Genomic DNA, 15,664 nt, shown 5'->3' with positions numbered 1-15,664 from the left:
GGGCCATGGCCACTGAGCCTGGGCGTCCAGAGCCTATGCTCCGCAGTGGGAGAGGCCACGATGGTGAGAGGCCCGCGTACCACAAAAAAACAAACAAACAAACAAACTACAGTGAGGTATCACCTCACACCAGTCAGAATGGCCACCATCAAAAGACCTACAAACAATAAATGCTGGAGAGGGTGTGGAGAAAAGGGAACCCTTTTGCACTGTTGGTGGGAATGTAAATTGATACAGCCACTATGGAGAACAGTATGGAGGTTCCTTAAAAAACTAAAAATAGAACTACCATATGATCCAGCAATCCCACTAGTGGGTATATACCCTGAGAAAACCATAATTCAAAAAGAGACATGTACCACAATGTTCGCTGCAGCACTGTTTACAATAGCCAGGACATGGAAGCAACCTAAGTGTCCACCAACAGATGAATGGATAAAGAAGATGTGGTACATATATGCAATGGACTATTAGCCATAAAAAGAAACGAAATTGAATTATTTGTAGTGAGGTGGATGGACCTAGAGTCTGTCATACAGAGTGAAGTAAGTCAGAAAGAGAAAAACAAATACCATATGCTAACACATATATATGGAATCTAAAAACAAAAAAAAAAAGGTATTGATGAGCCTAGTGGCAGGGCAGGAATAAAGACACAGACATAGAGAATAGAGTTGAGGACATGGTGGGGAGGGGGAAGCTGGAGCCAAGTGAGAATAGCATCGACATATACACACACCTAGTGGGAAGCAGCGACAGCACAGGGAGATCAGCTCGGTGCTTTGTGACGACCTAGAGGGGTGGGACAGGGAGGCTCCAGAGGGAGGGGATATGGGGATGTATGTATGCATGTGGGTGATTCACTTTGTTGTGCAACAGCGGCTAGTGCAGTATTGTGAAGCAGTTATACTCCAGTCAAGATGTATTAAAAAAAAAAAGACTCACTGTTCTGACAACGTCCTTCATAGCAAAAGGATCCAGATCAGGATCAAGCATTGGATCTAGTCATCAATTCTCTTTGGTCTCTTTTAGTTTAGAATAATCATCAGCTTTCCTTAACTCCCATGACCTTGACACATGAAGATTTTGTAGAATATATCTAGATTTGGTTTGTCTGATATATTTTCATGATTAAATTCAGGTCACGCACCTTTGGCAGGAATATCACAGAAGAGATGTGCTTTTCTCATTACATCCTATCAGTGGAGCATGATTTCAATTTGTCCCAAACTGATGTTGTTCACTTTGATCACTTGATCAAAGGAGTACTTGCCAGGCTTCACCACAGTCAACCATTTTCCCTCCTTTTGTAATTAATAAGCATTTGTAGGCAGGTATTTAGAAACTGTGTAAATGGCCTATTCCTCATCACTTTCCATTAATTCATTATTAGATTTATATCAATATCAACTTGTGGTTTCCTGGTTTATTCAATGGTTGTAATCTTTTACCATCATTATTTTTTTTTTTTTTTTTTTTTTTTTTTTTGCGGTACGCTGGCCTCTCACTGCTGTGGCCTCTCCCGCTGCAGAGCACAGGCTCCGGACGCGCAGGCCCAGCGGCCATGGCTCATGGGCCCAGCCACTCTGCGGCATGTGGGATCCTCCTGGACCGGGGCACGAACCCATGTCCCCTGCATCGGCAGGCGGACTCTCAACCACTGCGCCACCAGGGAAGCCCCTACCATCATTATTAACTTGGATGTTCAGATTGTCCCTGATGTGGCAATGGGAGCCCATTCAAGCTGGCTTCTGCCTCCTTTGACAGGTCCCCATCATTCTCTGAACACTTTCACAACAAAGTGTTTCAGGCTCATCATGTACTTTCCCAACCCCTAGTCATGGAAGCAGACATTTCTCTAAAGAATCTTGGTTCCTTTCAGTGGAAAATGGTATTTAGAAGCCAAGATCTGAGTGATAAGTATGCTCATTGGTACTGGGGCATTACTGTTCCCAGGCCCTCTCAGTGGACAAAGCTAGGGACTACATGTATGCATACATATGTTTATGTGTATACATGTGTATGTATGTGTGTCCAGACATACACACACAGACACATCTGTCCAAATTTTTATATATATTTTTCCCCACATTGATACATCCAATTCCAATCTACCAACCACAGAGTTGAGTCTAGTTTTTTTCCCTTTTTGCAATTATAACTCCCTCCTCCAATTTTAAGAAACCTGGCTTCCACTAGCCTTAATATTTTCACTCATTTAATTAACCTCCAATTCGTAACCAATCTCCCAACTCCACTGCATGCCTTCCCCTGTGTGGACACCTTGCTAAGGCTCTAACTCCCAAATCAAGTTGTCCCTAAGTCTGCAGAGGTGTCCTCCTCACCCTACTCTGGCCCACCATAGTTCTCCCACCACAACTCACACCCCACAGCCACTCCCAACCACAGTGTGGTCAGCTAGTGGCTTTAGGCCTGAATGGAGAATGGAGAAGGAGGAAGAAGGCTGGGTTTTTTCTTTAACTCTCCAGTGATTCCAGAGTGAAGTGAGGGTTGACAGCCACTGAGGTACATCATGTGACGTCATGAGTGTTAGAACCATTCAGTCTTTTCTTCCTTTCTTTCTTTCTCTCTCCCTCTCTCTCTCCCTCCCTCTCTTTTTTCCCTAGAGCAGTGGTTCTCTACCTTGAAGCTTTAACAGATGCCAATGTGGACCCACCCCCAGAGATTGGTTCCACTGGTCTGTTTTAAAAAAAATGCTCCTCAGGGCATGTGAGGCCAAGGAGAAGAACCACTGTTCTAGAGGCGTGCACACAGTTCAGTAAGCCCTCCCTGCATCAGAAGGGTAGAGATCTGCTTCTGTGTAATTACCACAAACAGGGGTTGTGAAGAGAACATAGGAAAAACATCCTTGGACATAAATCATAGCAGTATTTTCTTAGATCAGTCTCTCAAGGCAAAAGAAATAAAAAGAAAAATAAACCAATGGGACCCAATCTTTTGCACAGCAAAGGAAACCATCAATAGAATGAAAAGACAACCTACAGGATGGGAGAGAATATTTGCAAATGATGCAACTGACAATGTGTTAATATCCAAAATATACAATCAGCTCATACAACTCAACAACAACAAAAAACCCAATCAAAAAAATGGGCAGAATAGTTATTTATTTCGTAAATAATGGACATTATTTATGAAAACAGGGAGCATGCTGGATTTGGCCTGAGGGTGTAGTTTTCAGACCCTTGGTCAACAGGCACATGAAAATATGCTCAACGTCGCTAATTTTTAGAAAAATTCATAGCAAAACTACAATGAGGTAGCACCTCACATCAGTCAGAACAGCTATTATCAAAAAGTCTACAAATAGGGCTTCCCTGGTGGCGCAGTGGTTGAGAGTCCGCCTGCTCATGCAGGGGACACAGGTTCGTGCCCCGGTCCGGGAAGATCCCACATGCCGCGGAGTGGCTAGGCCCGTGAGCCATGGCCGCTGGGCCTGCGCGTCCGGAGCCTGTGCTCTGCAACGGGAGAGGCCACAACAGTGACAGGCCCGCGTACCGCAAAAAAAAAAAAAAAGTCTACAAATAATACATGCTGAAGTGGATGTGCAGAAAAGGGAACCCTCCTGCACTGTTGGTGGAAATGTAAATCGGTGCAGCCACTAGGGAAAACAGTATGGAGGTTTCTCAAAAAACTAAAAATAGAGCTTATTTTGATCCAGCAATCCCACTCCTGGGCATATACCCAGAAAAGATAAAAACTCTAATTTGAAAAGATACATACACTCCAACATTCATAGCAGCACTATTTACAATAGTCAAGACATGGAAATAACCCAAGTGCCCATCAACAGACGATTGGTTTAAGAATATGTGGTGTATATGTATACACAACAGAATATTACTCAGCCATAAAAAAGAATGAAATATTGCCATTTGTGTTAGGAAACTGTTGACTGAAACCACCCACGTTGGCCAGGCACAATAATAACTGCTCTATGAGTTGTCTCACAACAGGAGGTCCTGATAAAGAACTCGGTGCTGCCACCAGAAACTAACCAGGAGAATTCAGGAGGGGCCAACAGGAGGGAGGAGACGCCAGTCCATAATATGTCCTGCCAAATTCCTAGAAACCCTCACAATGGAATCCATCTTGGCTGAGAAATGCACATGCCACCAGGAAGGACCCTGAGTCAGACCACATATGGGCACAAGGGAGATGATTGGCTAGAAACAACCCAGAAACTAACCCCATTACCATAAAACCTGAGACTGCGAGTCACATGGCAGAGCAGTTCTCCTGGGTTTCCTTACCCTGCTGTTCTTCACCCAGGCGGCCTTTCTCAATAAAATCTTTTGCTTTGTCAGTCTGTGTGTCTCCTCAGACAATTCACTTCCTAGTGTTATATGAGAGCACACTCTCGGGCCTCGGAAGGGGGTCCCACTCTGGTAACATTTGCAGCAGCCCAGATGGACCTAGAGAATATCATATTAAGTCAAGTAAGTCAGACAGAGAAAGACAAACATTACATGATATCACTTACATGTGGAATCTAAAAAATAATACAAATGAACCTATATACAAAACAGAAAGACTCATAGACAAAGAAAAACTTATGGTTACCAAAGGGGAAGGGGGGAGTATAAATGAGGAGTATGGGATTAGCAGATACAAACTACTACACAAAATAGATAAGCAACAAGGATTTACTATATAGCACAGAAAACTATATGCAATATCTTGTAATAACCTATAATGGAAAATAACCTTAAAAATATATAAATGAATCACTTTGCTGTACACCAAAAACTAACACAATATTGTAAATCAATTATATTTCAATTGAAAAAAAAAAAAAAAAAAGCAGGGGTTGCAAGTTTTTCCCAGTAAGGGTGAGATAGTAAATATTTCCTTTGCAGGCCATAGTCTTTCGCAAATACCCAAGTTAGCTGTCGCAGTGTGAAGGCGCCACAGACAACTCTGAAGTATGGGTGGTGTGGCTGTGTCCCAGTGAAACATTATTTATGAAAACAGGGAGCATGCTGGACTTGGCCCGAGGCTGTAGTTTGCAGGCCCTTGGTCAACATGTAAAGGTTTTGAAACTGGCATTTTAAGCCCTCCAATTTCAAGTTGTGCTACTGACAGGGAAATTTTAATTAAGCAGAAAATAATTACCTATATTAACTCAAATATTTCCTGAGGTGATTTTTTTAAACTGCTTCTGTTCCTATAAAGATTATTTAAGACACAATCATGCCCTTGGTCAAGGTGATCTCCCTGGTCAGGCTCACAGAAGTAGATCTTGCATTTGTTTTCTTCTTTTCTTCCACTCTCGTTTTGATCCCAGATGAAACAGCTAGCAGCAGTGCTATTTAAAGCTACACCAATCCAAGTGTTAAATACAGACCTGGGGCTATAGGGGTTTCTACTGAGATGTACATTAGTCACTTGGCAGAGTTTAGCACAGCTGCCCTGAGCCACTCTCCTTTGGGTCCAGTCATGGATCTGGAGCACCGAGCAGACTCCGAGGAAGAGAGCGAGGGAATGGGATGCTAGGATGCAGGAGTGAGGAAGCATCTTACTGGTGGATCTGTGCTTATTTGGAAAATACATCCCATGCTCATGCCTGAAAGAAAGCATCCTTATTTGCAAATAGTCTAAACTAGGTCATTCAAATCTCATCCGTCATTTGTTTCTGATAAAATGATTGGTTCTTCTAAAGTGGCTAGGGGATAGAGCAATATCCTGTCTTTATTCCATGGTCTGCCTGAGACAGCCTGGGCGGAGGCAGGCAGATGGAGCACAGCCCATTTTCTGGTGGCGGCCCGGGAACAGCAGTGCATGTGGTGTTAGCAGCTAATAGTTAAAACAATGACGTTTTAAGCGGTGGGTTAAGATTTTAATACACCAACTCAAAGGATGGATAACACTTCTCAGCTTTCCATGTAATAGTCCTCACAGTGATCGTTCGTGCGGTGGTCTTGTCTTTTCGTAAAATCAGAGGTGTTCCTTTTCCCCCCAAACTCTAAAAAGCTCTATGGCCCCATGTTAAAAATGAAGCTTTGTTTTTTTTTGTTTTTTTTTGTTTTTTTTGCGGTACGTGGGCCTCTCACTGTTGTGGCCTCTCCCGTTGCGGAGCACAGGCTCCGGATGCGCAGGCTCAGCGGCCATGGCTCACGGGCCCAGCCACTCCGCGGCATATGGGATCCTCCTGGACCGGGGCACGAACCCGTATCCCCTGCATCAGCAGGCGGACTCTCAACCACTGCGCCACCAGGGAGGCCCGAAGCTTTGTTTTTGATTCCACTCTTGCACTGTACTTGTACTCAGCTTGAGGTTGTCTTATTCCATCCCACATTTGAGAGCCCTCTTCCTCCTGGCAGCAAATCCGGAAATGCTAACATCTGGGCACAGAGGGTTTGAAAGACTTCTCAGCTCTCAACCCCCAATATCCTAGCTCTGAGCTAAAAAGTGGCACCTCTCCTATAAAGACATTTGTGTGTGAGGAAGAAACCCCCCAATGCACACAAACCATACATCTCAGAAAGAACATGCCCTGGAAAGGGGGACAGGTGATGTGCCCACTGATTCAATCAGTGATGCTTATCGGGCACCTACCAAAGCCAGGCTGTTCTAACTGGTGGGGCTGCAGAGCAGTGAGAGAGCTCAAGTTCTTGGGGGAGGAAACTACAAAAACAAGTAAATAATTAAGAGAATCTCAGCAAGTGCACACAGGGGGCAGGGTTGGTGAGATCTATTCTCTAGTGAACTCTCGAAACATGGATCCCGAGAGCCAACTACTGTCCACATGAACGTGCAGAGGTGGTAGATCTTAAGTTGGTTAAGTGGTTTTTGCTCTACCTGGACCTGATGATGTTTATTTCATGCAAAAAAAAAAGTGCCTATTTTGAATTTGCTAATGCAGCTATTTTATTTGTACCAAGGCTGCATAATGTGGGCTTTGTAAAGTCCACAAGCCTGAAAGCAGGATACGTTTCTGTTGTTAACTCAAGCTCACGATGTACAACAGCAAAGCGATGTTACCATGATTTTGTACCCCCTACAGCTACTAGTTCGACCATACTTCAGGAATGTTGCTTTCACTTACAGAAACTCTACAAATATTGGTTTTTCAAAAAGGCAAATATTAAATGAATATTGTTTGCTCGAAGACATGAGAAAAAATGTGCACAGCACACACACTGTAGACAGACTGGATAAATAAATTGTACCGGGAAGAACAATTTGCAATATAAAGCTCGCTTAATAATTTATTGGAACTTGAAAACTCAGTGATTATGCCAGGCACTGGGTATTTTGATTAACTGCTAGAAAATACAGTGCTAGCTGTCCAGAGACTGCGAACACTTGTATTAATGTGAAAGGTTTTTAAAAAATATTCTTATAGAGATTCCAATTTGATCACTAACTGGATTTTTAACTGAGTTTAGGCTGGATTCCATCGGGTTTTTTGTAACCTCATAGTAAGTACATGACTCTCAAAGTCCTGGCCATGTGGTATTATCGCTGTGATTCTGTGAAAATTAACTTCCCTAAGTTTCCTCACCGTGAATATCAGGCAAGAGGGGCACCTGACACACGGTAGAACCCACAGAACTGACCACTGACAACTCATGAATGTGCCAAGCTGGGGACACACAGACAGGAGACAAAGAACTGATCCTCAGGGAGTTTACAACCTGTGTGGTTGGTACCTGCTGCGCTTTCCAGTGGCTTCAGGGGGTCCCTGGAGAGAGAACAATTAATATTCCCAGTGGGAGAGGTGACGTTGAAGCGGCCTCAGTGAGCATTCACAAGCGAGGAACAGGAGGAAGAGGGGAGTGTGCTGAAGACAGCCCTAGTGGAGTGGAGCCCAGTCATCCGTGCAGCTGTAAAATGCTCCCTCCATCTGACACTTTCAGCAAGATAAAACCCCCTCCCTTTTAAGTGTCATTCACCACACACCCAACTCTAATTCTTGCCAACTTTGTACCTCAGAGATCTCAGACTGAATATCTGTTTGTCCTTAAAGCAGATAAGCAGTGACTTCCCTGGTTCCCCACTCACAACCTGTACACCATTTAAAACAAGGAAATTCCGGCCACAACAGAGGCCACCACACAATTTTTAATTAAAAATTTTAAGACTCAAGTCCTTGAAATGGCTTAAAGTGGTTATATAAAAATATAACGAGATAAAAATGAAGAAGCCCACTGGTTGCTGGAATACAATTTATTCAAAGCATTTCACATTAAAATTATATTAGGTTTAAATACACGAACATACAATTACACATAAAACACTACACTTTCCCAAAGTTTATGACATTTACTTTTTAGAATTAGCTGTTTGCTTATAATTTGAACCTAAAAGGTACCATTGAGTGCTGCTATAATTGTGTTTATATTTCTATTTATTTCAATTTTGCTATTAGATATTTAGAAAGGATTTGTAAGCTCACGTAGAATATACAATGATTACATGTTAAATATGTACATTCAAAACAGGAAGCCAATACAGTGCTACAGATGCATGACTTGGTAGGTTCCTTAATGTATGTAATATATTGAATGGTCCAGCCTGCTGTTCAGAATGCTAGAAATGCTGTTAAGCAGTATAAAGCTCATCGAGGGATTTATATCGATTTCCTCTGCACTAGACCCACATTTTACCAGAGTCCATATACAAGGCTGGCTTGGAGTCACTTCATGCAAATGAGATTGTACTCTGAGCTTCCCTAAAGATAACTGGGAGGTCCAGATTATGCCCCAAGGTCGTTCCTCATCTTAGAGACCTAATTCAATGACTATCAATAAAATTAGCTCAACTATCTTATGGTTGGCATAACTACAAAATATAAAGCCTGCTTCAGTGGAATCCCTAATGGAGTGAGGCTCATGGCAAATCAGGTAGTGTCAAAACAACATGTACAGGTCCTGCACCTGAGGAGTACACAAAGGAAAGCTTTACTAAGTCCTTTAGGCTGGGACTGGCCGAGCCCGATTCCTTACGTCTAACTCTACAAAACAGAGATGAAGCATGCTTGATGCCACAATGACATTTATTTTTTGGCTTCCCTCCATCAACCCTCTCTCTCACACCATCTGCAGGCTGTAGATGCAGAATGGTTGATCCCACAAGACACAGGTTAGCAGCATTAACAGTGTGAGGCTGGCTTACTCCCCAAGGCAAGGTCTCCCTTCACGTAAATGGTGGGAACCAAGTAACCTCACTGAAACCAAAACAGTAGCTAATCACCGATTTCAAATGAACAAGGGATACACCAAAGTGGGGATAACTCTCAAACAAAGCATTTTCAACTTTTTAAAAAATATAATCCCCAAATAGAATAACATTACATTAAGATGGTAAACTGTCTTGACTACCCATCTTAAATTCTTTTACAGTAACTATTTACAGTATAGATATTAACAGGCATGAGGCCAATTTGAGGATAACTTTGATAAGACTGAATACAAACAGAGGTTTCACTCCTTCATATACTTACTCACATATTCACTGATATGCGGTATGAAGTAACAAGTCCAGTGTAGGGTGTAGCTTGTGCTGATGAAGACCTGAAACCAAGACGAAGGAAATGCATTGCTCCTACTTCATGATCAAACTCACACTCAGATGCAGTTTTGGAGACTTCAGTGAACAGAGGTTTGTGGGAGCCTCCGTGGTAAAAGGGAAGGCATGGGGGGAGCACCCTGACCAAACAAGTCTCTTTGGGTCTTAGCTTCTCACTGGGAAATGAAGAGTGCTGGATTTGATGACTCCTGAGATGCCTTCTGGCGCCAACATTTTACAAAACTGGAAAAGTACACAGGGCTTTACACTAATAAAGAATTGTTACTTCATAGAATTTTAAGCATTAGAAAGCCCACTAAGCATCATTTTGTCCAGCTCCAAAATTTTTCAGATAAACAATATTGACAAGCAAGTCTTAACTAAAGGAACAATCTTTTTATGAAAATAATAAATGAAATAGAGCCGGGAATCTGAAAAGTCAAATGGGAGAAAAACCCTGAAAAACTATGGCTTCTTACACCAGGAGCCTCAAGGAAAATGCCATAGATTTACATTGTAGGCAAAACCCAAAGAAGTCTAGTGACTTAGTATACACAGTTATTGTCAATAAGATGTTGAATATTATCATATGTTATGAATAAATAAAAGTACATAAACAAAGTAACTTTTCATTTGTTTATTTTGTCCTCTCGAATACATTTAAAAAATAACATTTTATCGTGCCCCGGTCCGGGAAGATCCCACATGCCGCGGAGCGACTGGGGGCCCATGAGCCATGGCTGCTGAGCCTGCGCTTCCAGAGCCTGTGCTCCGCAACAGGAGAGGCCACAACAGTGAGAGGCCCGCATACCGTAAAAAAAAAAAAAAAAGTAACATTTTAGACACAGAATCACAAATACACACAAAACAAAGTAGTGCCCACTTGCTTCACAAAGGATTTTCCTTTGACTCCTTTAGCTGCTTTGCATAAAATTCAAAGCTTTCCTGTAGAGGAAAAAAAAAAAAAGGGAGGGAAGTTTCAGATAAAAGTTACCAGCAAGAGGTGACGGTACAAAACTTAAAAACATAAAGTACTGCAAACTGGTAGCAAAGACTGCTGGGCCCACAGCAGCTGCCGTCTCCTCAAGCTTCAGCATTCTTCTCTGTTTCATGAAATCACCAGTTCAAGGGCCCCCAACTGAGAATTAAGGCACCAGGAGCCTCTGCTGTGTGTGTGCACAGGCAAGTGCATGCAGGTATTTACACCTGGGTATGGAAGGTCGAGGAGTTTGAAATAAACATGTTTTAGTGACTCAGTTCAATGAAACAATAAAAAGGAATTTTGCACGCATGATTTTTCTTATTAAACAAAGCAAAGTAAATCAAAATTTCCTAGGCAACCTACTGAATGGGAGAAAATATTTGTAAACATATATAGCTGATAAGGGGTTAATAGTCAAAATATACAAAGAATTTATTTAACTCAATAGCAACAGGGGAACTGAACAGACATGTGGCCAAAGAACTACAGATGGCCAACTAGTACACGAAAAGTTGCTCAACATCACTGATAATCAGGGAAATACAAATAAAAAACAGTGAGATATCACTTCACACCTGTTAGAATATCTACTATCAAAAAGACTAGGAATAACAAATGTTAGCGAACATATGGAGAAAAAGGAGCCCTTGTGCACTGTTAGTGGGAATGTAAATGGTGCAGCCACTACAGAGAACAGTTTGGAGGTTCCTCGAAAAATTAAAAATAAAACTAACATATGATCTAGCAATTCCACTTTTGGGTATTCATCCAAAGAAAATGAAAACACTAATTCAAAAAAGATATATGCTCCCCCAGCAGCATTTACAATAGTCAAGACATGGAAACAATCTAAATGTCCATCGATGGATGAAGGATAAAGAAAATGCAACACACACACACACACAAAGAATATTATCCAGCCGTAAAAAGAATGAAATCTTGTCATCTGCAAGATGGATGGACCCTGATGGTATTATGCTAAGTGAAATATGTCAGACAGAAAAAGATAAACACTTTATGATTTCACTTATATCTGGAATTTGAAAAACACAGACAAACAGAACCGAGCTCATGGATACAGAGAACAGATCAGTGGTTGCCTGAGGCCGGTGGGGGAAGGTTTGAGGAGGAGGAAGATGGGTATACAGGTTCAAACAGCACAAATTTCCAGTTATAAAATGGGTAAGTCAAGGGGATACAACGTAAAGCACGGTAACTATGGTTAATAATACTGGATTGCATATTTGAAAACAGCTGGGAGAGCAGGTCTTGAAAGTTTTCATCACAAGAAAAAAATTTTTCTTTTTTGACTATGTATGGTGGCAGATGTTAACTGGGCTTATTGTGATCATTCTGCTATATACACAAATATTGAGTTATTATGTTGTATAGCTGTAACTAATAAAATGTTGTCAATTATATTTCAATTAAAAAAATCCTAGATAAAGAAAGAAAACCCAACTTACTTAAAATGGAAATGAACAAGTAATTAACAGTGACATAATATGCTTAGCTATTGAAATACAGGCCATTAAACGCTATTTCAAGTTGAAATGAAGAGGGAACTGCCCCAAGGACATTTGATAAATTCATACCTACAGTTGAAGGTCTCAGACTGACCTTGTATTTTAAACCTCAGCCCCAGAGGGCTATGTTCTCCTGCAGCCAAACACATGGCATGACTGTTCAGTTCCCGAAGCCCTCTCTGGAGGATCCTTCACAGAGATCTAATCCTCATGTAATTAAGTATTCAACTTATTTTTTACACATTATTATGAAGCACACACAAATCTTTAGAGGTATTTTTTTTCCCTCTTAATTAAGAAATACTCACAGGGGGTTCAGTGAAAGGGACAGACTCTCCAGCATTCTTCAGCAAAACTGCATAACGCTTTAGAAACAGATCATTCAATTTTACATCCTTTGCAGTCAAATTTTCATATAGTGCTTTAGCAGATGCGACATCACTGTCCAAGACTAGAGAAAAAGATATTAATCACAGATAAAGCCAACCTATCTTCTTCTTTTCCCCAAACACTTAGCCATTCAGGGACTCCTGGATCCCTTTATCCCAAAGCAAACGAATACTTAACTACCTTCAGCATTCATAATCTACAAGCTCCGCCCTTCCTTCCCCACACCTCTCACTCAGCATCACTTGCTATGAAAGAGAGGGAAAATGACAAATACAGCTATTTTAAAGACCCATGCTAATTCAAGTGACCACAAACTGAAGTCTTCAATCATAAAGTAAGCACACACCATTCAATCTTCTTCTGCTTAAAACCACATTTTGAAATTAAGCTAATCCAGGGACTTCTGTGGTGAGGAGTGTGTAAAATAAATTATGTGGAAGTCCATATCTACATCAACATCAAGATCAGCAGCTAAACAACACCAAAAGACTTTCAATAAGGGAGGGTGGGAGACGCAAGAGGGAAAAGATATGGGAACATATGTATATATATGACTGATTCACTTTGTTATAAAGCAGAAACTAACACACCATTGTAAAGCAATTATACTCTAATAAAGATGTTAAAAAAAAAACTTTCAATATATTCTCCTATCCTAAAATAAGCAAATGAGGAATACAGTTAGCTACAATGACCAAAAAATTTTTTAAATACATTATTAATATACATTAAAAAATCTACATACATCTATACAAGTTACACTAATATTTCACTTAATTGGATAATGAAGTAGCCTAGGACCTAACTTTAGCTGGCTTTCTACTTGTGGCTGATTTGCAAAAATTTTAATATCTTCCCTTTTACTAAAACTTCCTGATCTCCCTGCTCTTCTCCCTCCCTATTCCCAAGTGGGATTACACAACAGTAATTTTATGCTGTTTTATACTTCATCTTAGTTATTACTTAATATCTGCCAATTCCTCAAACGAAACTTTATGATTATAGCACTATTTTGAAATATATCATGTTCCACTCATAAGGGTAGAAAAATGGAGAATTCTGATTGCTCAGTCTGGTGTCCTGCCAACAATAAAATCGACAAACAACTCTTTATTTACCCATTAAAAAGTGAGCAAATCAGTGGGTGTCAGATGGACAGGTGATCATAATTTACAAATGCTAAGATCTTTTTTTTTTTTTTTTTTTTGCGGTACACGGGCCTCTCACTGTTGTGGCCTCTCCCGCTGCGGAGCACAGCCTCCAGAGGCACAGGCTCAGCGGCCATGGCTCACGGGCCCAGCCGCTCCGCGGCATGTGGGATCCTCCCGGACCAGGGCACAAACCCATGTCTCCTGCATCGGCAGGCGGACTCTCAACCACTGTGCCACCAGGGAAGCCCCTAACATTTATCTTGATTACTAAGGAAACTAGACTGATTCCCTTTCATGTGTGATTGCCTGGCGAGCAGGGAGGAAACTGCTTAAAAGACTAGAATTTCAGTTGTGACTGCAGGTAAAACCTTGGGGCTCACTTTTTAATTAAGGTGTTTGTTATTTCAAAGGAGTAGGTAGGCCACTGAAGGAGTAAACAGGCAAGTCAAGTGGCAGTCTCAAATATGTACCCATTTTACACTGTATTGGGTTGGCCGAAAAGTTCGTTCAGGTTTTTCTGTAACATCTTAGAGAGACTGGATTGGTTCCCAGCCAAGCCAAGTGGACTTCCAAAGTCCTTCCAGGAACCTGGGATCTTACTCAACAAATCAGGGCCCCTCAAAAGATGCTCAGAGATACTTTATGTTAACACTATATGAATAATTTCATATTTTTCTGAAATACAGTTTTAAAACATATCCTAAGGCTAAATAAATTTTGTACCATAAGCAATTATCTGATATTTAGGATTACTGCCTTTGAGCTGAAGACTTAGTTGACTATACTACAAATATTTAAATCACTTAAATAATGAAGTCAGATTAAACTTATTACCATAGCTTTTCATGATGGAAGTGTATGCTTCTTCCTTTTCAGTTAATTCAGGAATCAATTCTAACAAAGATTTCACAGTTGGTGCCTAGAAGATTAAATATAGGTAACATTACCACGACTCAAAAGAACAGTGAAATAAAACACTGATATATGGACATTATACCAAAAAAACCTGACAACAGCACAACAGAACTGCCTATTCAATTTAATGGACTATTTTCCCTTTTGTATATCTTAGTACAGTCGGCCCCCTGTATCCAGTGGGTTCTGAATCTGTAGATTCAACCAACCACGGACCAAAAAAAAAAAAAAAAAAAAAAAAAAAAATCCAGAAAGTCCAAAAAAGCAAACATTAAATTTGCTGTGTACCAGCAAATATTTACATAGCATTCACATTGTATTGGGTATTATAAGTAATCTAGAGATGATTTAAAGTACACAGGTGATGTGTGGTAGGTTATCTGCAAATACTACACCATTTTATACAGTCTCTTTGAAAGGAAAAAAAAGGACAACTAAATATTTTCTAAATGATTTTGTTGTAAATAAATACATGAGTCAGAGATAAAAAGTGCAATTAGGTAAATTATTTTTTAAAGTGTGTGTATGTATGGGGGAAGTATGTGAAAATTAAGGAAAACTAGACCTCCCAGAGTCGGAAACACCTAAATGTTTCACATAAAACAAACATTACAATTGGTGCTCAGTTTAAAACTTCATAATATGCCCAAATAAACTAAGAACAGGGTTTCTGGTGCCCACTCACCATGAAAAATCAAATCTAAAAAAAAATTTTTGAAATATGCTTTTATTCTTTTTTTTTTAAACATCAAAAATAAGACTTGGTTCTGTTTCACACATACACACATACCTTTTAGTGTAAATAAGGTAACTGTACAAACTGAGAACGTGAATCTGTGGCACATACCAGTTTTAAAGCTAACGGGTTCATCTACCTCATGGTTTCTACCTGAGCCACCTGACAGGAGACACTCTGAAGTAGGTGTCTCCCTCAGCAGTGCTTCTGCACTGTGAAATTTACCCAGTGACCCAAGCAACGGGATTTGTTTCTTACATTTCTAAGGGCCCTTTCTTGGGGCTCAATGCATAATTACAAGGATAGAGAATTCACTGCATGAACTTGTTCTGCATTTCCAATACAAGCAAGGAGCCAGAACTGACTCTGCATCAACATCTAAAGAAGTAAACAAGCACAAGCCAGCAAGTGTTCAATCTCTATAGTATTT

The 15,664-nt window shown here is 40.6% G+C and overlaps 1 protein-coding gene across 1 annotated transcript in view; it reads right to left on the bottom strand.

Annotated features, from left to right (window-relative positions):
- Positions 1 to 10,156: 10,156 nt before the first annotated feature.
- LRPPRC (leucine rich pentatricopeptide repeat containing) overlaps positions 10,157 to 15,664 on the bottom strand; it is a 104,449-nt gene continuing 98,941 nt past the window's right edge. Inside the window, exons 36-38 of the mRNA XM_081253956.1 lie at positions 14,418 to 14,502; positions 12,351 to 12,493; positions 10,157 to 10,479 (exon numbers count right to left, since the gene is read on the bottom strand). Coding sequence (XP_081110082.1) covers positions 10,423 to 10,479; positions 12,351 to 12,493; positions 14,418 to 14,502 — 285 coding nt within the window. The 3' untranslated portion in view covers positions 10,157 to 10,422. The remainder of the gene's footprint in view (positions 10,480 to 12,350; positions 12,494 to 14,417; positions 14,503 to 15,664) is intronic.

This window comes from Mesoplodon bidens, assembly GCF_964165515.1.
Source record: "Mesoplodon bidens genome assembly, chromosome: 14".
In the NCBI taxonomy this organism is placed as follows: domain Eukaryota; kingdom Metazoa; phylum Chordata; class Mammalia; order Artiodactyla; family Ziphiidae; genus Mesoplodon; species Mesoplodon bidens.
This window is presented reverse-complemented; position numbering and strand designations above follow the sequence as displayed.